The 24,004-nt window shown below is 40.5% G+C and overlaps 1 protein-coding gene across 3 annotated transcripts in view; it reads right to left on the bottom strand.

Moving 5' to 3' along the window:
- Positions 1–24,004, bottom strand: part of LOC134223016 (facilitated trehalose transporter Tret1-2 homolog) — a 113,450-nt gene that overhangs the window by 39,828 nt on the left and 49,618 nt on the right. For 2 of the 3 annotated variants that reach the window (XM_062702162.1, XM_062702156.1), the window contains exons 2-3: positions 3,997–4,112; positions 3,775–3,933 (exon numbers count right to left, since the gene is read on the bottom strand). In XM_062702162.1, the coding sequence (XP_062558146.1) occupies positions 3,775–3,933; positions 3,997–4,099 (262 nt within the window). In that variant the 5' untranslated portion in view covers positions 4,100–4,112. Of the gene's footprint in view, positions 1–3,774; positions 3,934–3,996; positions 4,113–13,116; positions 13,257–13,324; positions 13,400–24,004 lie in introns of all 3 variants that reach the window. The other variant, XM_062702168.1, reaches the window with a different exon arrangement.

The following is a 24,004-nucleotide window of genomic DNA, read 5'->3' as shown; positions in this document are numbered from 1 at the left end:
ATCCTCAGTTTGAACAAGATTTTACGCAGAGCAGACGCATCAAAGCGATCGCAGCGGAGCGGATACAGCATCACGGAGGCGCTAATAACATTTTCAAAGGAAATTCATCGCATTGGTGGTAGTGCTCGATGTGTTGCTGCAGATCATTCAACCTCAACGAACCAGAATTTCATATGAAGAAAAGGTTGACCATAAAAATAGCAGTGTGGCGATCCCGCACCGCCAGTGCCGATTCTGAAAATTTATTTTAAATTGTGGTGTCAGTTAGTTGAAAAGGAACATTGGGAAAAGAAAATTGGTTCTTCTCAGGACCAAAATTTTACGAAAAAAAAGAGTTAATTGCGAAAATGGACTGTTGCGGTGGCATCGGGTTTGGCGTGGTAGTTTGGTTGCTGTTAGTGATTCCATCCATTAAAATTCACTACATCATCTCCCTCCGACGCGCTATCAAATTTGCTATTTACGATTGAGTTTTGCACATTGAAGAAAGTTTATTTCGGATTGTCGGATCCAGAGCTGGCATTTCCTCACACACTGTGCATAATGAGGAGATTTTAATACACACCACAGAGAGTGACGCTGATCTTCATCGTGTAACAAAAATGCTGTCCAATGAGCAGCTCGAAGTAGCTCGAAGTTGTTCCTGTCACGCTCATGCCCGTTTGTTGACAAAAAAGAACGAGCAGGACGGGAACAACTTCGAGCTACTTCGAGCTGCTCATTGGACAGCACTAAAGCCAGCACGATGAGTGAGGACGAAGATGAAGAGTGAGAGAATTATTCTGGTGAGAGTTGGGCCAACACAAAGTTTTGCCACTTGGTGCAATATTCTTTAAAATGATATTGTTTTCCATGATTCTCGCAGAAATATTTGGAACACTAACATATTTCGGCGGGATTTCAAAGAAGTTTGGCGCTCCATGCTAAAACATTAGCAAATAAGGGTTGCTTGAAGAAGAAGAAGAAGCCAAAATATGATATATGAAAGGAATGGCACGGGAAAGCAAACGGTGAAATTTTAAAAACGCTTCTCAATAATTCTAGAAGCAATTTAGATAAAAGCGGTTAGGGTCGTTCACCTAAGGTGACGTTCAAATAACAAGGGTGAATCAATATTTCGACGGCAAACACACAAAAACCCGTTATTAGAGAAGGAGTATTTTGGGCATAATGAATCAAAAAAAATTAGAGCACTGAAATGAAATAATGGAACTTTATATAAGTTCCATGCTTTCTGTTTTTGATTCGATTTCATCACCTGAGACTACCTGACGGAAATTGTATTTAGAAATTATCAGTAACACATTTTAAAGCGACAGGTGTGACGTAATAATGTTGGTAACACAAAAGCTTCGGAATATTTTGCCCACAGACATCTCAAAAGCAAGCAAAAACAAAAATATCTTATTACGCATAAAAAGTATCAACAGCTACGTTAAACTTAGCAATGTTTACTTTCATTCTGTTCGATTCACCGTTATATCAAAACTCATTGAGGAACACGGTGTGTTTATTTTATCATTTATCCTCAACTCTTCGTGTCTGACAAATGCATTCGCTGCAGAGTAAAAACACAAAGAGGCCTCACTGCGTTGAGGAAGAGAAAAAATGAGCGATAATCGAAACACACTCTCTCCGGTCTTTTTGAGGAGTGCGAAAGACACGCACATTTCGACTACTCTGAGGAGTATGCCAGCCCTGCTGGTCGGATCAACCTTCTTTTGTATAAAATCAATGAAGACGCCACCTCAGTGGAAACTATCTACAGCAACCACCCATCGGTGAACGTCGCTTGGACAGACAGATGCCGAAAGCTAATGTTTTGCAATATGAAGAAACTTCGTCTCGAGTCAAATTTCTGTTGTCGTTCCTCGCAACAATACGCATCTATGATAAACTACATCTCATAACCAAATTCAGAACCGAGAAAATTTTATAGGATTCTTAGAATTTGTCATTCTTCGAACGGTCCGTTGTCTGCGGAATCTCGATCAAAATAGCTCGCGCGCGCCGAAAAGCAGCTTTCTTATATCTAATGAAATAATTCCATTAGCCCCGCCTCTTCATTAATCTTTATGAGTGCACATTATATTTACACCCATATCAGATCAAAAAGGGGCGGGGCTAACGAGCTTAATTTATTAAATACAAGAAAGCTGCTTTCCGGCGCGCGCGAGCCATTTTGATCGGGATTCCACAGAGAGCGGTTCGACATTCGATGCAGCGGAGCGGATGGATGCAGTTAGTTATTGAAAAGACGCATTGGGAAAAGAAAATTGGTTCTTCTCTGGACCAGCATTTTATGGAAAGAAAGAGTTAATTGCGAAAATGGATTGTTTCGGCGGCATCGGGTTTAGTGTGGTAGCTTGGTTGCTGTTAGTGATTCCACCCGTTCAAATTAATTGCATCATCTCCCTCCGCCGCGCTATCAAATTTGCTAGCTACGATTGAGTTTTGCACTTTAAAGAAAGTTCATATCGGATTGTCGGATCAACCTTCTTTTGTATGCATAAAGACCTTTTTGGAGGACACCATCCTCAAAAATGGCCGAAATAAAGGAGAAATAAGCAGAATCAGAAGTGGCGTGAAACCAAACGCAAATATATTTATATGCAACGTTTGGTTTTCGTCCGCGATGTAAGCGTTCGTGGCAAAGTAAGGATTGTGATGTCCCCGACTGAAAGCCAGTAGAGTGGTTTCAGCGGCCAATGAGTCATGTTAATTCCACAGTTAGAGACTCAAAGTCCATCCAACTGGGAACAACTATTCGACTTCTTGATTCAGTTGGCCTCCGAGCAGTTTGCTCAATGTTAATAAAACGACACAAATTATTATGGCAAATACTATCATTTTAATGGGGCCCTCCTTAGCCGTGCGGTAAGATGCGCGGCTATAAAGCAAGACCATGCTGAGTGGCTAGGTTCGATTCCCGGTGCCGGTCTAGATAATTTTCGGATTGGAAACTGTCTCGACTTCCCTGGGCATAAAAGTATCATCGTGTTAGCCTCATGATATACGAATGCAAAAATGGTAACTTGGCTTAGAAACCACGCTGTTAATAACTGTGGAAGTGCTTAATGAACAGCTGCGATGCGGCAATGTCTCAATGGGAGATATAATGCCAATGAAGAAGAAGAAGAAGACTATCAATTTCGAATAGCTACGTAGTCCTACGTCACCTTTGCGTACAACCCGATTGGGCTGCACCTTTGAGTTTTTATTCATTAAAAAGAAGTCTTCAATTCCACATGGTTGATACCTTTCGGCGTATTGTACCTTTGACCGCTTATGTGCCCCTATAAACATGCTCAAAGCACGTGATTCATTCCTCCCACGCTTCATAACCGTTCCACGATAATTAAATCCGCAAATTACCCCCTCAATATTACTGTCATTAGTAATCGATTGCCGCCATAAATCGATAACTCCCAAATTCGCAAGCTATTGAAGCCGCCGTAGTAGCGACAAATTCGTCCCTCATCTATCACGTGCATCACGAGTGCTACAAACGCCTGTATCTGACTGATGCCAAAAAGCTTAAGTTACCAATCAATTAGGTAATACATCCCAACACGACGTAATCGTCAAACTAACCATGGGGCAAATTTCATAAGACAATGAAAGCAGACAGCGTGATACGCGCGTTTGATAAGCGAAACAATCGACAATGCTTAAGGCCACCATTGACTATCGGCATAAAATGAAACTGATTAATATTGTACAATTCCTTTCGCTACCCCTTCCGAGAAGATAATGACTTTTCTTCACACGTACCTTGATCGGCCGTCAGATAGAAGCCCGAATCGCCGTCGGTATTGTTAGCGCTGGCAGGCACCGCCACAGAATCGTTCCCGGCTTCGGGAAGGGCCAGTTGCGGCAGAACTGGCGAAGTCCATCCGAGGGCCGTCCCTGCACTGATAGCGGCGATTGAAACTAAAATGTATACGCGAAAAATTAGTTCAACGGCTGTAAATCTGGTTGTTTATTTGGAGTTACCCCCAACGCCAGCCACGAACTGCATCAACTTAGAATTAGAGGATTGACCCTCCGGAGGGTCGTACAACATGGGGTTCGTAACCCCCGGTCCATTGTTGCTCATCGTTTATTGAGATCTGAAATGAAAGAGAAAATACTGTTACAATTAAAGCGGCACAACCGTTTCAACACGTAGTATTAAACATCCCATTCAACATTCAAGGTTGAAATACCACCCCTGCTTCATCATTATGCACATAAACGCATCGTATTTGACTTCCGCGACTTTCCATTAGCGAAGAGTCATCAAACAGCCGCGCCTGTACGACGATACGATATCAAGCTAGGCAAACAACCTGACCTTGTCGGACAGAAAGTAGAACTGATGCGAAACACACCCACCAATTATATTCTAAGAAGCGCCACACCAAGAAAATCTATATACGAAAGCGACACTATCCAAATCGTTTCGATTATACATGAGGTTGTGGTTCAACATTTTTTCAAAAAACTGGTTCTACAGAGACGCAGCATGCGAAATTCGCCGGTGGACGTTTCTTCTTTTACTGGCATTGCCTCCCACGACAGGGACATTGCCGCCACGCAGCTTGGTGTTAGTTAAGTCGAGGAACCTTTAGCGCGGTTTGCTTTGTAACCGCGCGTCTTACCACTGAGCTACGGAAGGCGAGCCTGCGGAATATCATAATGAGGCGAACAAAGGCCAATACATCGCCGCCATGAATAAATAAACGCAAGCCGTGCCTCCTTTCGTTCCACGCTAGACTGGTCGGTTACGCCGCGGTAAGGCCGGATCCAAGCAATCCGGTGCGTGTTTTATTTATATCGTCGCGCCGAATGAATTTGAAATATCGAGCAGCGCGTGCTTCACGATGGGCGGTTTGCAATAAAAAGTTGCGCCGACGAAAAGGAGTAAGACAGACTTTAAACCTGATACGCCGCGCCGGTGTCATGTCGTATACCGGCAGCCGGCTTCGCGTGGATGTATTATGCAAATCTGCTTGACACTTTTCGGACGAGGGTAAGCCCAACAGCGAGTCTGTGCCGGGTGTTTTCCACCTTTCTTACACCTGAGATTGCCGAAGGGATTCGTTGTTGCAAATTTTGTTTTAAGGTAAATGCAGCGGAATTTATTGGCTGCTTGCTAAAGTTTTCCTTTCGACGCCAAATAGAAAATGTATTCAGAACTTTGAGCAACAGCAGTTTTCTGGTAGCTGAAGCCAAAAACTAGTGGGCGCCTGAAGATATTCTAATAAGTGAAATTTGAAAAATGTGTGAATGTTGTGTACATTTAAAACAATTAGAGGGGTTATGTACAGCACATGACCGCCCGATTAAAACTACGTAAAACAGATTGATGTATTGAGAAATGTAGTGCCATCATAAGATTTTTTTTGCTTATGCCACTGGTTTCAACCAAATCAGGAATGACTCGAAATTAAAAAAAAAAAACTGTTGAACTGAGTATTGGACACTGGAGATGGGCTTACTAATGAATTCGAAATACGTATCTGTCAAAGGTACAATCAAGTGGTGGAATTAAATGGAGTTTTGCGAACTCGTCTTATGACGAGTAAAAACATGCCACTAAAAGCTCAAAATAATGTTCTATTCATGTGGCTGCTACTGACGCTAGTGTCAGTCACTCGTTGATTTGTCGCTGAAACGCCATTCGAATTAGACCTGTGCGCCGGTCATATAATCGGCGGCGGCGGCGTAGTGGTCACTTTTGCCCCGGCGGCGGCGGCGTCACGGCGGCGGCGTGAACCGACGTGGATGAAAAAATCAATGGCAAAAAAAAACAATTTAAACGCGCATTTTTTAATTCACGTGGTTTTGATTCACACCGTACGAATCGCCCGTATAAAAATCGACTTCAGTGGATTAAAATTGAAATATTCTATGTTTGTCGATCATCAAACAGCACCTTCCATAGTAAATTACCAGCGACACTAATAAGTACCTGATCTCAAAATGTTATTTAAATTAAAACTATTTTATCATTCTCTGATTTTGTTGAATCAAAATTTAACAACGAATCCTGCTTCACTTTTCGTATCCCTTGAGCAGTATTGAGAATTAGACTTCGGTGTCATAGGACTAATTTGTTAATATTTTTTTCCAAAAGTTTTCCCAATTCAGGATTTTGATAAACTCCAGTCGATTTACTTCTCAATATATCTAAATTTCAGAAAAATTCTAACTACTATTCTTTGAGTTACATATACAATTGGGCAATGTTTGAGCGGCTGCGTATCTAGTTTATTTAGAGAATTTGCAGTTCTACTTCGTTCATCTGCTGTGACCCTTAGATCCTGGAAGGGCATTCACGATGGAGCCCACTAATGACAACCACAATGGACACCTCACGTTTTTGTATGCACAAATCTCAATAGATGATCAACATAACTAAAATGAGCTCTGGCTGAATAAGACTTGGGCACGATGACCAACCAAATTGAATATTTTCCTTAAAAGTTGGTAAAATATGCCAAAAAAATTCTTCGTGAAGTTCCTGAAGGGATTTCCTGAAGAAACTATATTTTTTTTCTAAGTTTCATTAGAAATTCCTTTGTAAAACACTAAATTCTGCGGAAACTCCATGAAGGCATTTTTTCAAAAACCTTTAAGGTTCTCGTTGGGAAATTCCTTTAGTAAAACCACAGGTAAAACCGTAGATTATTCTTTAAGGATTTCATTCGTAAATTAGTTTCCGAAAGAGTATAAATAGTTTCCGAAAGAATTCCTAAAACAATTTCCGAAGAAATTGCTGGTAAAAATCTTCGAAGGGGTTCAGAAAGCACTCTCCGAGGGAGAAGCAAAAAGAGTTTATAAAGACATTTCTTGCAAAATTTTTGAAGGAATTTTCGAAAGAACTTAGTGTAAGATTCACTATTGATCCTACGACTCATTTCCCACAAATCACACCAAGAAAATACAAAACTGTGTGGGTGATACTCTTCTAGTAAGCTAGTCGAATCATTGACTAGCTTACCCTATGTACTATGTACTCGTGGTGAGTGCCATTTGAATATGCTCATCGCAGTAGGCCGTGAATACCGTTTGACTACGCTTATCGCAGCAGGTCACGAGTACCACTGATATACACTCATCGCAGTAGGCCTTGACCAGCACCACACTTTCGATTACTGACCGCCACCCAGGTAAGACGTGCGACAGCCATCTCCTGGGTGATTCCCTTTTCGGCCGGTACCAAGCCATTCACAATGGCGATCCTTAGCCAGCGATTTTATTTCTTTAATATTTCTTGAACCTAGAAAAGGAATCACCTAGGAGCAGTGGTTTTTTTTGTGATACGTGTTTTTGGTTTTTGACTGATTTGAAGAGCGGATTGTGTGAATCGCGCTGATACAGATAGGTTGGAATTTGGGCGTGATTGACGAGCGGATTTAAAAGTCGCGCATCACAAGCGGGCTAAACAAAAAACCGCGCTGCCGACCTAAGTGATTATGCATCTATTGAGCGGATCAGATAGATCGCGCATTCATTGAGTTGCTTAGAAAAATTGTGCAATTGAGAAGCGGATTTTGCAAAAATCGCGCAAAAACAAAAAAAAAGCGGATTGAAAAAATCGCGCATTGGAAAGCGGATCAGGAAGGTCGCGCATAGAATAGCGGATCAGGAAGGTCGCGCATAGAAAAGCGGATCAGGAAGGTCGCGCATAGAAAAGCGAATTCAGAAGATCGCGCATAGGAAAGCAGATCAGGAAGATCGTGCATTAGGAAAACACCAAAACAATATATTATCTCACGATATAACGATGTTTCGTCACATTACCCAAAATGGTTCACACTACATTCACTGTGACAAATTTGCTCACATTTTTTTTCTCAAATTCAAATCGTAACAACCGAATGACATGAAAACCTGAAAGAACACTTTTGTTATATGTGTTTGTACTCATAAGAATGTTTCCCATTCTCATTGCAGACAGCGTAAAATAACTTCTCCAAACTGCGAATCAGAAAACGTAACGTAATGGCGAATGAGGGAAAATTTGTCCGACCGACGGGTAGCCTGTCTAGCGATGAAGACGAGAATTTGACCTCCGACGAATCGGACCGCCAAACCAGTAGTAGCGAGGCGATGGATAATAGAAACACCCAAAGCGTTCATAGCGACACCAGTAGCTACACAGGTAGTGAAGCCGATGATTCCGAAATCGATATGACCAACATACCCACACTGCCATCTAATGCTTCACTGGTTGACAATCCGGTTCCCGACGGCGCTTCGATCGAAAACACCGGACAGGAGCAAGTCAGAAATGCGGAGCGAATGGACCGAATGGAGAAAATGATTGCGGATTTAAGCTGTGCCTTGAATCGTTTCAAACCCAATCAAAACCCAACATGGAATGTACATACCGACAACAACTGGAATCTAGTTCGCGATGATAATCCCAACGCAAACGTCGGTGAAGCCTCTTTGACTCGTTCTCAACCCAATCAAAGAAAAACATACAGCGAAAACCCAGAAAACAGCTGGGGCCTATCCCGCGATGTGAACTCTGACCAAAGCGCCGGGGGTGCGACCTCTTCCAGTATCCGTTGGGATTACGTTAAATCTTTTCCGAGCGGCATCGCCGCCAATAAGATGTGGGAGGAGTGGAATCGCTACATCGAAAATTTCGAAATAGCGGCTTCACTCAGTAATGTAAGCAACCCTGCTAAGAGAACTCAGCTACTTTTTCTTTCCGTGGGCAACGAACTGCAGGAAATCATCAGAGCCGCCAAGCTACGTCCGAATTTGACAAATCCGGATTGTTACATGACATTTGTCGCTAACATCAAGAAATACTTCCGTTCTATGACAGATACCGCCGCTGAACACGAAGCATTCTCAAAGATGAAGCAGGAGGATGGCGAAGCAGCCGTTGCCTTTCATGCACGGCTGATGTGTAAAGTTCGATCGTGTAACTATAGCGCAGATGATGAAGACAGATTTGTGAGAGCACAATTGCTCTCCGGGTTACGGAACCGCGAATTGGTGAAACAAGCACGCACATATGGCTATGAAACAAACTTCATTGTGCAGTCGGCCACCAGGGACGAGGCGTTTGAAGCAGAGACCAGACAACATACCTATAGTGCGTACGAGGTGAACAGAATATATGATCGAAACAGAAATAAACGATTCGCTGCAGACCACCGACGTGATGAGCCTACAATTAAGCGCCGCCGAAGTAACGAACCGAACCAGCGATCTCAAGAACAACACCAGCGGCGATGCACACGATGTTTCTTGTTCCGCCACCGTAACGGCATGTGTCCAGCGTTAGGTCGCAGCTGTAACAGATGCGGCAAGCGAGGGCATTTCGTAGCAGCCTGCCGACAGAAACAAGTAAATACTATGCAACGTGAACGAAACGACAGATCCGTGGACAGAGTAGCATTACCAAATGAAGATATGTACGAAGATAACAAACAGGTACTGAATAATTAATTAAGTTGTAGCGGAAATATATTCCACTTATTTAAAATTGAATTGTAATTGGAAGAACCAAGAACTGAGAAAAATAAAAATATTGTAAACATGCTTATACCAACCACATACATATTTCTTTCATCCGTCATAGGAAGTCAACGCGCTCTCCCTAGAAGATGTGCTGATCAACTGCTCTATTGGTTCGTCTAATCCAATACGATTCCTAATAGATTCTGGAGCAGATGTTAACGTTATCGGTGGGAAAGATTGGGAACAACTGAAGCGAGATGTCAGATCAGGGAAAGCAATACTAGAGATGATCGATAAAAGTTCAAGTAATAAATTGCATGCCTACGGAGCACAAGAATCAATGATCATCGAATGCAGTTTTAGAGCAAAAGTCATGACTGTAGAGTCCGTTGGATTACCAACGTCAGCTATTTTCCACGTAGTACTGAAAGGAGGCAGATCCCTCCTTGGCCGCTCGACAGCTAGCGATATGGGGTTACTACAAATCAACAACATGATTAACCAGTGCGAGGATGAAGGAATTTTTCCGAAAATGCCAGGAGTAGTTGTCAAGTTCAGCGTGAACAAAGATGTTCCACCCACTAAAAGTGCCTACTACAACGTGCCAGCTGCATATCGGTAAGTAGAAGTACACAAACTTTCAAATAATTCGAAGTAAATTTCGAGAGTATTCTACCTTAGGCATGATTGAAACCGTAAATTAGAACAGTAATGCTCAAAACTTATCAAACTCAAATACAGCCAGTTTGTGCAGCTCATTTTTTAAATCGAGGGCTACTGTTTCGCATTAAGCCTAAGCTGCAATAAATAAACGCTTAGCCTTCTACTATTTGATATCACTATTATGCTGATTACAGGGAAGCTGCACGCACAAGGTTACACGAAATGGTGGAACGGGGCATAATAGAAAAAGTTACTTCTGCCCCTAACTGGATCAGCGGCATGTCCGCTGTGGCCAAAGGCAGTAACGACTTCAGACTGGTGGTGAATATGCGCGCTCCCAATCGTGCGATAAACCGTGAGTACTACAGACTCCCCTTGCTCGATGAAATGAGGGTAAAATTGCACGGTGCACAATACTTCTCGAAACTGGATCTCAGTAATGCTTTCTACCATCTCGAACTATCGGAAGATTCGCGCGATTTAACCACCTTTTTAGCCGAGGATGGGATGTATAGATTTACTCGTCTAATGTTTGGTGTAAATTGCGCACCAGAAATCTTCCAACGGGAGATGATGAGGATTCTAAAAGACGTGAGTAACGTTATAGTATTCATCGATGATATTCTCATCTTTGCTGATACTCTGGAAGAACTCCGCGCTACGGTTACCAAGGTGCTAAAAATCTTGAAGCAAAACAACTTAACGTTGAATACGACTAAATGTGATTTTGATAAGACCAGATTGAAATTTCTCGGCCATGAACTCGATGCCGAAGGTTTTCATATAGACGAAGAAAAGATCCAAAGTGTACGCCGCTTCAGGGAGCCATCGACCTTGTCTGAACTACGCAGCTTCTTAGGGCTGGCTTCGTTCCTAAGTCCATATCTGGAGGATTTCGCGAGACTTTCGAGTCCTCTATGGGCAGTAACCACTTGCAGGACATGGTCATGGGGACTGGAGCAGAGTGAAGCGTTCAAAATAATAAAGCAGCGCATAATTGATTGCACCATTTCATTGGGATTCTTCTCCGATAACGATCAAACTATTCTGTATACCGATGCCTCACCGGTTGCCCTAGGCGCAGTTTTAGTACAGAAAAATACGAGCCAAGCAGCAAGAATAATTAGTTTCGCCTCTAAATCGCTCACACCCACTGAAAGGAGATATCCCCAGAATCAAAGAGAAGCCCTGGGTGCGGTGTGGGCGGTCGAACATTTTTCTTACTTTCTGCTCGGTAGGCACTTCACGCTCCGTACCGACGCTCAGGGAGTAACCTTCATCCTCAACCGATCTCGAGAGGAATCGAAAAGAGCATTGACACGCGCCGACGGTTGGGCATTGCGGTTGAGCCCGTATAACTACGATGTTGAATATGTCCGCGGAATGGAGAATATTGCGGACTCATCATCGAGGCTCTACAACGGAGAAGATGACCCATTCGAAGAGGAAGTTAGTCCGTGGGAAATTGCGACATTGGAGGCCAATTCAGTTGAGTTTCTGACAGAATCTGACATTAGAAAGGCCACCGAAAAGGATGAAATATTGTTCAAAGTTATCGGTGCTCTCAAATCTGGAGAGTGGACTACGGAGCTTCGCCGGTATCAAGCGGTGGGAAATGATTTAACTATCCGAGAAGGAATTCTCATCAAGCTAGGTTGTGCTATCATACCGAGAGCCCTTCAAGAACGAGCTCTGGAGGTTGCGCATGAAGGACACCCAACGGTTTCGAAAATGAAAAGCATCATGCGGCAACGTGTGTGGTGGCCTGGCATGCCAGGAGACATCTCAAAGTGGGTAGAATCGTGTAAGACATGCTGTTTGAATGGAAGAGCAGAAAGACCTACACCAATGGAACGAGTATTCGCCCCGAAGACCGCATGGGAATCAATAGCTATGGACTTTAATGGTCCATACAGCAAATACGGAGGAATTCTGATACTTGTCATAGTTGATTACAGGTCCAGATATATAATTGCCCGGCCTGTGAAATCGACCAGATTTGAATGTACCCGGAAAGTTCTTGAAAATGTGTTTGAAAAGGAAGGATACCCAAGAAGCATTAGAACGGACAATGGACCACCATTCAACAGTGCGGAATTCGCTGATTATTGCAAACGCCGTGATATCGCGCTTTCTTTTTCGACACCTTTTTTCCCACAACAGAATGGGCTTGCAGAAAGTTGTATGAAGCTGGTAAACAAGGCCATGAACACTGCAATTGAGAACAATACTAATTACATCGAAGAATTAGGCAACGCCGTTAACGCCCACAACGCTGCTGAGCACAGCGTAACTACAGTGCCACCCGAGGAAGCAATGTACGGCCGGAGGATCAAGCGAGGATTACCATTGATCCAACGGGGAAGGACGACCTTCGATGAAGATCAGTTGGAACGCAGAGATCGCGAAGGAAAGCTAGCAGGAAAAATTCGAGAGGACAAACGCCGTGGAGCTCGTAAATGTAGAATCAAGCCGGGAGACGAAGTAGTGATCGAACGACATATGCGCGTGAAAGGAGACTCGCGTTTCTCCCTACGAGGTATACAGTAGTTCAACAGCAGAACGGAAATCTTGTTTTGAATAACGATAAAGGAAAAACTACTAAACGGCATGTGTCACAGACAAAAAAGATTGGTACTTGGCGTGACTCTCGCATCCGAAAAACTACTGACGCATCTACAAATCCCGAAAAGGATCATTACGACACACCTATTGATTCATCAACAGCGGGACCAGAAATACCAAAGCAACGTCCAACCAGAGAAAAAAAGATTCCGTCATATTTAAATAACTATCTCCGATCGCTTGAAAGAAAATAGTTCTTAATTGCAATAATTTGTAACCAATGCTGAAAATATGTCATACACCATCGAATAAATAAAACGACTGAATTATTTCTCATTACATCTCTGTTCTTGTCTTTGCAAACAATGACCATATTTCACAATACTGTATGTGCGAGTTACCATTTGTGCTACTTACTGTTCTCAAACTATTTCCAACTCCTTTAAGCCATACACAAAGGCAAAGCTATCCATAGTTGGATCAATCCAATACTACCGTTCCGTAAGTTCTGCAACCACCGCAATCGATTACCCAGCTTCGACGAGTTTTTTTTTTGTCTGGTAGGTAAGAGAAGACCGTTATATTAAAGAAGGAAATCCAAAAAGAATATATCATTTCAACTTACTTTCATTTTATTCGGCCTATTGGTAATACACGATATAAACTGCTTGAAACACTACCGCACCAGACATCAAAAGCCCTGATACGGATTAATATAAAAACAGGATGAAAGTACATAAAAATCGATAAGTTAAATCGACAATTTTAACAAAATTATTCACGGCGACGGTTTTTTGAAAAACTATACCAAACAAAACAACAAGCAAATGCCTTGACAACGGGACAATTCCAATGCAATGGAACGATTATAGCCGTTATAACGGCCTCGAAAGGCCTTTTCCATATGAAGTCCACGCATGTATAAAGAAACCCAAAACATTCAACAATTTACCCAAAATTGAGCAATTTATAAATTATGAAACCAGTACACGTAAAGAAAAACATTCTAACATTTGATAACCAACCTTTTCTTGCAGTCGAGAGATTTTTTTTTATCGTCAAACGAAATGTTGCCATGATTGAAATCAAAATAATAACGAGTGTGATTGTACAACCAATTTATAGCTTTCTCAATCTATGTTATTATAATGACATTTGGATTAAACGAATATAGGCCTAATAGAGAATGAAAGTGAAGACCATGTTTCGATACAATCAGCCAACCCTTCCACTGAACAAAATTCCAATTAATTTATCAAAGCCAAACAATTTCTTGGTTTTTTTTTTCGAGAAGAAGGTAGATTTGTGGGTTATACTCTTCTAGTAAGCGAGTCGAATTATTGACTAGCTTACCCTATGTACTATGTACTCGTGGTGAGTGCCATTTGAATATGCTCATCGCAGTAGGCCGTGAATACCGTTTGACTACGCTTATCGCAGCAGGTCACGAGTACCACTGATATACACTCATCGCAGTAGGCCTTGACCAGCACCACACTTTCGATTACTGACCGCCACCCAGGTAAGACGTGCGACAGCCATCTCCTGGGTGATTCCCTTTTCGGCCGGTACCAAGCCATTCACAAAAACCTTGCTTAATGTAGACTCGTTTATTCGTCATAAGCAACAAAGGTTTGGGCACGCAGGCCGTGCTTATTAAATGTATAGGTATTTTATAATTTTTCCCGGATGTACCGATTTCAAAAATAGTTTACATTAGGGAACCGAAGGAATTCCCGCAGAAAAATCAGAAAGAATCTTTTCAGTAAATTTCGAAAACATGTTCTAGGGAATTTTTAGAAGAATTTCCGAATGGTTCCCAAAAGCAATTTCCGAAGAAATTTCTTTGAATTGAATTAATTTCGACCCGTAATGCTGGGTAGACACCTTTACGTGGTGTGTTACGGGGTAAGATCTACCACGGTTAAATTGCCAGCTACAGGCAAATCCTGACCCAACGATTACCTTCCTCATTATCCAACTCCGTGGTACTTATGAGGGTGTCGCTAAGTCGGTGGCCTCTCGTTAAGTAAGTACTACATCAACACTTCCTTCCTCTCCCTAGTTACGGTGAAGATGGGCGTGGCCAGGAGTAGTAATCCTTATGCTTTTGTTATTTTTGTTTGAGACCGGAATCAAGGACCACTCCCCTTCTTGATTTCTGATAGCATTCTAGATAAGGATCTCAAAAGTAAAACATGAGTATCACTAGTGTCCAATCTACGAATTACACCGTAACAATGCTAATGCTAAATTTCTTTTAATTAATTTCTGAAGTGATTCCCGAAAAAAAGCAAAAGAAATGGAGGATGTTGTGACGGAATTATTGAGGGAAATGTCCAAGAACTTCTTTCTAAAGTTACCAAAGAATTTTCAAAGGATTACCCGTAGAAATTCCCAAGGAATTGTTTAAGGTAGTTCTGAAAGTATTCCTATGGGAATTTCAGGAAAAGTTGTCAAAGAACTTGCTATGGAACCCCTAGAGGAATTTCTATAAAATTTTCAACGTTTTTTTTTTCTAAAAAAAATCCGAAGGAATTCCTAAAATAATCCTCCGTATTAATTTCCGAAGAAATTCCTAAGCAAACTTTCAATGACTAAACATATCTCCGAAGGAATCTGTAAATGAATTCCTGGAGGAATTTTGGAGGAATTCTAAAATATTTTCCGTCGATATTCCAAAAGGAATTTGCGAATCATTTTCGGAAGGTATATCCGAAAGAATTCCTAAAGGATTTTATGAAGCAATTCCTAAAGCAATTTCCTAAGAAATTTTCAAAGGAATTTCTAAAAGAACGAACCTTAAAGAATTTCCTAAGGTTTTCTTAAACAAAGGAATACGTGGAGGAAATTCTGACGTAATCCCGAAGTAAATTTTAAGAAATATCCGAAAGAATTTCCGAAGAACTTTCTGGAATTCGTTTACGGAGGAGTTTTTGTAGAACTTTTTGAGGCAAATTCCTTAGGAATTCCTGGACGAATCTTCAAAGGAATCTCTGGAGGAAATTGCGAATAAATTACTGAGAAATATTCCAAAGGAATTCTTGGAGAAACCTAGGAATTACATCAGAAAAACCAGTAGGTATTTTCTCTGAAGTTCTATTAGGATTTTCTCCGTAATTTCCTTTGAGAATTCCTTCGGAAATTCCATCATAAAATCCTTCAAAAATACCTTTATTGATTCCTCTGGAAATTCCTTTAGGAATTCTTTAGGGAAGTATTTTACCTTCTAAAAATCTTTTAGAAGTTCCTTTAGGAATTATTTTCGAAAATCCATTCAGGTTCTCTTTTGGGAATCCCTTCAAAAGTTTATTTGGAAATTGCTGCACTAAATCCAATCCAAATTTCTTTAAAAACGCCTCCAAAAACTTATTTGTGAATTCTTCCAAAATTTTATTTCTTAAATAACAAAAAAATACCGCCCGGAATTCATCAGGATATTCCTCCAGGGACTTCTTTAAAAGATTCGTAAAACCTCCAAGATTTCCTTCGGAGATTTCTCCAGATTTTTTTTCGGAAGATCTTCCAGGAAATCCTTTCAAATTTATTGAAAATGAAATTGTTTGCGACGTTGTTACTTATTGAATTTTCGAAAAAAAAATCCAAAAATAAACAACAAACAAACAAAGACTTTAGGCAAGATGAAGGCATTTTTGAAGAAATTCCTGCAGGAAGTACCGGAAGAATTCCCGAAGATTTTTTTAAAGGAGTTGCTGGAAGAAGTTCTGAAGAAATTCCTTAGGCAAAATTTGAATTAATTCTTTATGAATATCTAGAAAAACTTTTTCCAGCGATTCATGAAATAAATGCCGAAACAATTTCAAAAGGAAAAATTTTCGAAGAAATTCTCAACAAAATTCCGAAGAAATTCTTAAACGAACGAATGGAATTTTTTAAGGAATTCCTTAAGGAATTTTCACACGAATTGCTAAGGAAACATCCAAAGGAATCTGTCAAGGAGTCTCCGAAGGAGATTGTAGGAATTCGTAGAACAAAATCCGAAAGCATTCCTTAAGCAATTTCCGAAAGAAATTCGTAAAGGATTTTCTGAAGAAATCCGTAATGAAAATTCTTGAGGAGAAATTTTGTAAGAAATCTCCGAAGGAACACCAAAAAAAAATAGGAAGAATTCCTAAAATAATCTTCTAAGACTTTTTAAAAGGAACTTTTCGGAGGAATATCTGGAGGAATTATCAAATAAATTTCTTGATTTATTTCCGAACTAATTTCTGAAGTATTTTTCGAAGGAATTCATGAATGAATGTTTGAAAATGTTATTTTGCTAAATCAGTTTGCCTTATAAGCCAACTCTCCTAATAGCACAAATCTTAAAACAAAGAAAACTGATTAAATAAGTTGATTTGAATAAATAAATAAAAAAATGTCAAAATAAGTAATGTGCAACTTGACTTGAAATTTCTTAACTGCAATAATTTTCCTGCACCAATGCCAGATCCTTCAACAATGGTGACACTTTGGGCATGTATCAATTATTAAGCCGAGACACTGAATCTCGTGCTTGGCTCGACTCGACTTAAGTTAATTGATTTTTTTGATTGCGATTAGTCACCGGCGTGGCCAAATTATGATCGGCGGCGCGCCGACCCAAAATCGTCGGCGGCGGCGGCGCGAGTAAAACCACCGGCGGCGGCGTGGCGCGGCGGCGCACAGGTCTAATGAATTATTGGCAGTGGCTGATTTTCTATCCGCCGCTGCCACATCCAGGCGCTATAGTATATGCGCAAAATATCCAGCATGAGTTAACCGCGAGAAAATTGTATGGCGAAAGACATCTAACGCGGGTTTTCTCAAAGTTAGGAACTTTCCATGAAAAACTATTTGGTACCGGTTATAGAGAATGGTGTCCGCTACTACGCCTACCAAATATTTTTTCGATTAAGGTATTTAATTTTGAGAAATCCTACCATAGATGCCTTTCGCCATACTGATTTCAGAAAGTTAACTCCTAGTGTGCCGCTGTAAGCATACTCAAAGCAGGCGATTCATTCGAATAAATCTATTGCATCATCTCCCTCCAACGCGCGCTTGTAATTTAGCTACCAACGCCAACTTTCTGCCATTGCCAAGCGATTATGTTTTGCACTTTGAAGAAAATTCATCTCGGATCATCCTTTTCTTGTATAAAATGGTGGTCCTGAAAAGAAGAATATTGCGGGAAAATTTCACTTGTCGACGACAGGCAAACCGATGAAGACGCCACCATAATGAATAAACGTTCGATGGCAACTACGGAAATACCTGCCGTGTCCCTACCTGAATTTTGAAATTTTTATTTTCCCCTTAGGCGTAGTTTAAGTCAAAACATTTTCATGAAGAACGAACGAGTGTTCACGAAACATGGCAAGGAATAAATCAGAGTCTATCATATATAGAGTTACGCAAAGAGTGAAGCCAAATCTACCTATTGAACTGTCAAACCGTCTACCTATCGAGCAAAGTAAACAAATGCTTGTTGGTAAGGCGGAAGTATTGTTGTCGGAAGTATTATTATGGCGAATTAAAACGCATGAATTGAAATGTATTAGATTTGTTCTAGAAACAGCTTCAAAAAAACTTCAATACACCCCCCAATAAATTAGCAACAAGAAACTTACGTGTTTGCACTCTGTGGGTGACTTGGTTATCAAACTAAAAAGCTTTAGCAGTGAACACTCCCGTGAAGTCACTTTAAGGGTTGAACAAAAATGAAAGTTGCAAACACAATAACAAGAAGATCATTCAGAATAAGTGTAAGAAGATCCTCTTTGCGCAACTCTATATAATAGACTCTGGAATAAATATAAGCACATTAGCACTTATGTGTGGTTTAATCGCTGTTTTCATTGAACAATGTCCGATATTGTTGGTCTTTCATATCATGCGGCCAATGACATCGTCAACTGTAAAAAGAAAACAAACGAATACCAGGTGATAATCTGTAATTCCATTTTTAAGTTTGCCGAGCTGCGAAGAATGAATCGCTTGCTTTGAGCGTGCTTACAGCGGCACACTAGGAGTTAACTTTCTGAAATCAGTATGGCGAAAGGCATCTAAGATTCGATTTCTCAAAATTAAGCACCTTCATCGAAAAAATATTTGGTAGACCAAAATAGTTGATCATGAAATAATTCGATCTAATTCTGAGAAAAAGTCGCGTCTGATGTCTTGATGAGGAATTAATGCACTTATAATACATAATAATGCAAATCACTGTTTATAGTATGCCAGAATGAGCCTTGCACTCTTTGGCAGAGTCTCGAGTCACCTCTGTTAATAAATCATTCGATCGGCGCCATTGTTTGACTAACCTCGGTAGGTCATCGAAAACTCGGGAATCAACTGATTTCAAGCAATGTTTCGGACTATTTTCTTTTCATTCCAACTAACTAATAACTGAACTACCGTTATAAGACTTTTGCATCAGCAAACGATCGGTCTTGATCGAACCATAACGTCGCTACTAATTACCGTATTAGTTATTATCAAGCAATCATCCCGATTATCAGCCCAAGAGTTATTGAAATATTGAAATGAAATCCCCCCTGATAATCAGTAAACCTCAAAAAGGTTGCTTCAGCGCCACAACGAGCTCTTATCAGCGGCTTCATTGGGCCGCTGATTCAACGCGTCGCCAGACAATCGTATTTTAGAAAGCCAACGTTAAAATCAATGAAAGCATCTCCCGTCATAGCCACCCAAGCATAGAAGCGGCCGTTATCAGTTTTACGGCAGTTATTGAGCCATAAATGTGTCGGATTCGAATTGAAATGAGGGACGTTACAGCGTTCTGTTAAACGGGTTCCATTGTATCCATGATATCTACCTTGGTAACATCCCCGAATGTAAATGCCTAAAAAGTATTCTTAAAGATGCTCATTTGGCTTCGTTGGCTGCTTACCCGGTTTATTCAATGTACCAATACGACTTCCTTAACATACTTGGCAAACTTGTTCACGCGAGATTCGAACGAGATTTCTTATAATGAGATAGGGCTGACAATGTGTAGTAAAAAGTGTAAATGGATTCTACCACTCTCCTGTTATTGTGGGCTTAGCACCAACTTAGAACTCGAAAATCGGGACTTCCGAACCGAACTTTCTTCCGAAGTTTTATCTGTCAGACTAGTTGAAGCGTTGTTTAGCGCATCTTTAGGCGAATCCAGCGCACTACTTCCGAGGTTGGGAAAGTTGCCTGTATCTAGACAATATACGATCTTCATTTCACGATCACTATTCACTGCAAAGACCAATTTATTCACTAGGAATCTGTTCAAACATGGAGTAGCAACCATGCATCTGAGCGGGTTTGCGTAAAATGTGTTCCGGATTGCGAGTTTGCGTTTTGGCTAAATTCGGTTCGGATTGTTCATCATCGCTAAACCCAACGCAAGACCGCTGATTAACACAAAGGTAATTCGATTTGTTGACATCGAAATGTTAATTGTATTTATAAACGAGTATATAATCTTTTTAATTTTTTTTTGTTCCAATGACACGCGTGCCATCCAGATAATTAAGCTTTTAAGGCTGAATCGAAAGTATTAGCAGTGGTCATAGAAATAAAGAAAAAATGGCACACTTACGAAATTTTGGAAAACGTCTAGGAATTCATGGGCAATTCTGGAAGTTGTCAGAGATTCGTGGAACCTTGTAAAAGTCTTTGAAATAATGGAGATTTCTTTGAACGCCTGAAAATTACATTATTTGTAATCTCCTATTGAAGGATCGATTGTTCATCTCTAATTTAACTTAAGGGTGAACTTTTCGGAATCCTATTTTATTCCACCTCGCGTTTTCAAGAACATCACTTTCAATAATGAAGCAACGAACAGCTGTTATATTTTCATTCTACGCTTGCTGCGACGCAGCCAAGCTAAAATAAAAAGATGACAGTTACGCGTTGTTTCTTTGTTAAAATTCGTTCCTCTGAAAATGCGGTAAGGTGAGGTAAAAATTCTGGGCAGGCCACGCAGTTAAAACTATAAAAGTAGAGATTAAGGCGTTGAGAAAATGAGAAAAATATTGCTAATACCGTGTGCTGGAAAATCAATCGCTGTGACTTCAGACCGCATCGTGCTTTCGTGCTGTGCGGTTCTTTCTCTCTTTGCGGAAGGAAGTTTTTAATACTACCCGAAGCTATTTTAATTTCAACGGTGCTTCTTAGCGCTATTTGTACCCACTGATCCCGTTACGATCTTTGCAAGGACCCGTGCCTTCGTTTTACGTTGGACCCGTTTGCGGAAGTAAAATTCCGACAAGCGGTGGTAATCCTGCAGGGACACCGTTCTGGGAAAAAACCTCTTAGAAGGTCACGTCTCCACGCTCAGCAATGAGTATTAACAAAACAAGAGGAAGGGGAGTCTCTGAATTCTCCACTTCCTTCAAAGAAACAAGGTTTCAAGACCGTCCTGCCCAAGCGCGGAAAAATAGAAGGAAGCTGGAGAATTCAGATATTCCTTCTAACTCTAATATCGGAAATAATTCTTCTCCAATCGAACTGAGCAATCAGTTCGATTTGATTAATGATGAAATTGAGCAAATCGAATCTACCTCTAGCCCAGGTGATTCGATTCATGCGAAAAAAGCAAAGGATTCCGCCAATTGTGGTATCTGTTGCCGAGTTTTCTGGCTTCCGGAATGAGATTTTGAGTAACCTTCAGGGGATCAAGGTTTCATTTCAGATTGCTAGGAAGGGTGACTGCCGCGTTTTGCCGGGATCCTTTGACGATCGCAAACGTCTTCTTCACTATTTAACTGAGAAGCGCCATAAATTCTTCACATACGACGACAAAACTGAGCGATTGTTCAAAGTCTTCTTGAAAGGTCTCCCCAGTGACGACAAATCACTGGATGAGATTAAAATTGAAATTTCTCAATTACTTGGATTTTCACCAGTCCAAGTAATTAAGATGAAAAAGAAATCCCATTCTGGTACTTCCCAGAGGGGCATTTCTCAAGAATTTTATTTAGTTCATTTTAACAAAAGTGAACTAAATAATATGAAAAGTTTGGAAAAGGCCTGTATTATGTCTCATGTCCGTGTTACATGGGAACATTTCCGCAGGCCTGGGGAAATTTCAAAACCCTACCCAGTGCCGTAAGTGCCAAAAGTGGGGTCATGGAACCAAACATTGTCACATGGATGCTAAATGCATGATTTGTGGTGGAACCTCTCACGCCAAGGACGCATGTCCTGTGAGAGAAGATTCCAATAAATTTAAGTGCGCAAACTGTGGGGGCAATCATAAATCCAATTTCTGGGAATGCCCTTCACGCAAAAAGTTTTGAATTCCCGTGCAAAATTGATGACGGGAAATTCCAATCGGATCCCAGATTCGACGGGTAGAAATTTTTCAAACGCTCAAATTTCGAAACCGGTTACCGGTCGAGCAATTCATACCCACCACAATTCACAAACAAATTTTGCCGCTCGTCAACGGGTAGCAAGCACTTCAGTAAATTCCAATTTTTCCAATGTACCTACGTATGCAAACATCGCTGCTGGTAGACCAAATTTCTCTTCTCAAAATGAGGTTTATACCCATGTCCCAACGGAAAATAACGGTCATGTTGCCAATTCAGGTAGCATGACTGCTTCCGATTTTGATTTTTTAACTGAACAATTGCATCACATGATTGATGCAATGTTCAAAGCAAATACCATTCCTGAAGCTGTTCAGGTTGGTATAAAGTACACACAAAAATTGTCATCGGACTCCGTTTCAATGGATCCAAATAATTGTGTGAAAGTTCTAAATTGGAATGCCCGCTCTCTAAAGGGTAAGGAAGATGAATTATTCAACTTCCTTTCAGTTCATAATGTGCATATTGCCATTATAACTGAAACGTATTTAAAACCAGGACTCTCCATTAAAAGAGATCCAAACTATTTTATCTACAGAAATGATCGTCTTGACAGCGCCTGTGGTGGGGTCGCCATTGTCATTAATAGACGTATCAAACATAAATTATTTTCTTCGTTTGAAACCAAAGTTTTGAAACCTTGGGAGTTTCTGTTGAAACAAATTTTGGACATTTTTCCTTCATTGCAGCCTACTTGCCTTTTCAATGCAATGGGCAGCAAAAGAATTTGTTGAAAGCTGATCTTCAAATTCTGACTCGCAACAAATCAAAATTCTTCGTAATTGGTGACTTCAATGCCAAACACCGTTCATGGAATAATGCTCAAAGCAATTCCAATAGTAAAATTTTATTTGAAGATTGTTCTGCGGGATATTATACTATTCAATATCCCAATGGACCAACTTGTTTTTCTTCCAGTCGAAATCCTTCTACAATTGATTTAGTTTTAACGGATTCAAGTCAGCTGTGTGGCCAATTGGTAACTCATGCTGACTTTGACTCTGATCACCTTCCTGTGACATTTGAAATCTCACAAGAAGTCATTTGAAAAAATGAAATTAAAAAACGTTTCGCTATTCTGAGAAATACCAACTTTGAGAATAATGTCTCGAAGTTGGATCCCAGTTCGAAACCCTTTTGGAAATTAACAAAAATTCTTAAAAAACCTCAAAAGCCAATTCCAGCGCTTAAAGAGGGAAATAAAATTTTATTAACAAATGGCGAAATGGCTCAAAAACTTGCTCAGCAGTTCGAGAGTGCCCATAATTTTAGTCTAGGTCTCACTAGTCCAATTGAGGATCAGGTTACACGAAGCTTCGAAGGCATTCTCAACCAAGATAATGTTTTTGACCCTTCGTTGGGAACTAATTTGGATGAAGTGAGATCTATTACTAGAAAATTTTAAAATATGAAAGCCCCTTGCAGGATCAACTAAATTTCTGGATTTTCGGGCAATAAACATACATTTCACTCAAAGAACAAAAGTTCAATTTGAAAACAGTTTTAATGAAAGTTAATTGCTTATTTTCCGGGTATTGGACCACCCGACTTGGACATTAACTTAAAATGTTCAGAAAACTCAGATGTGAATATGTGCATTATGTGGATGATTATGATTTGAAAAATGTATTTGAGGTAACTACTTTCCTTCGATGGGCCTTGAAACCACGACCCTCAGTACGCTAGACTGGTGCTTCTAACCAACTAAGTTACGAGCACTTCCTAAGTTGCGAAGACCGACGGAGGTCCTCGTAGCTTGATTGGTTAAAAGCACCAGTCCAGCGTGCTGAAAGTCGTTGGTCTTTCGAAGGAAAGTACAGGTATACCTCGATTATATGAACTTTTTCGATGCAAAAAAGTCCATATAATCGAATTTTCCATATAATCGAAGCAATTTTTTTTTCTCGAAATTTGTTTTACACGATGAAATAAGTCTTAAAAGT

Source organism: Armigeres subalbatus, chromosome 1 (assembly GCF_024139115.2).
Source record: "Armigeres subalbatus isolate Guangzhou_Male chromosome 1, GZ_Asu_2, whole genome shotgun sequence".
Lineage (NCBI taxonomy): Eukaryota > Metazoa > Arthropoda > Insecta > Diptera > Culicidae > Armigeres > Armigeres subalbatus.
The sequence above is the reverse complement of the archived record's forward strand: the minus strand, read 5'-3'. Positions and strand labels throughout refer to the sequence as shown.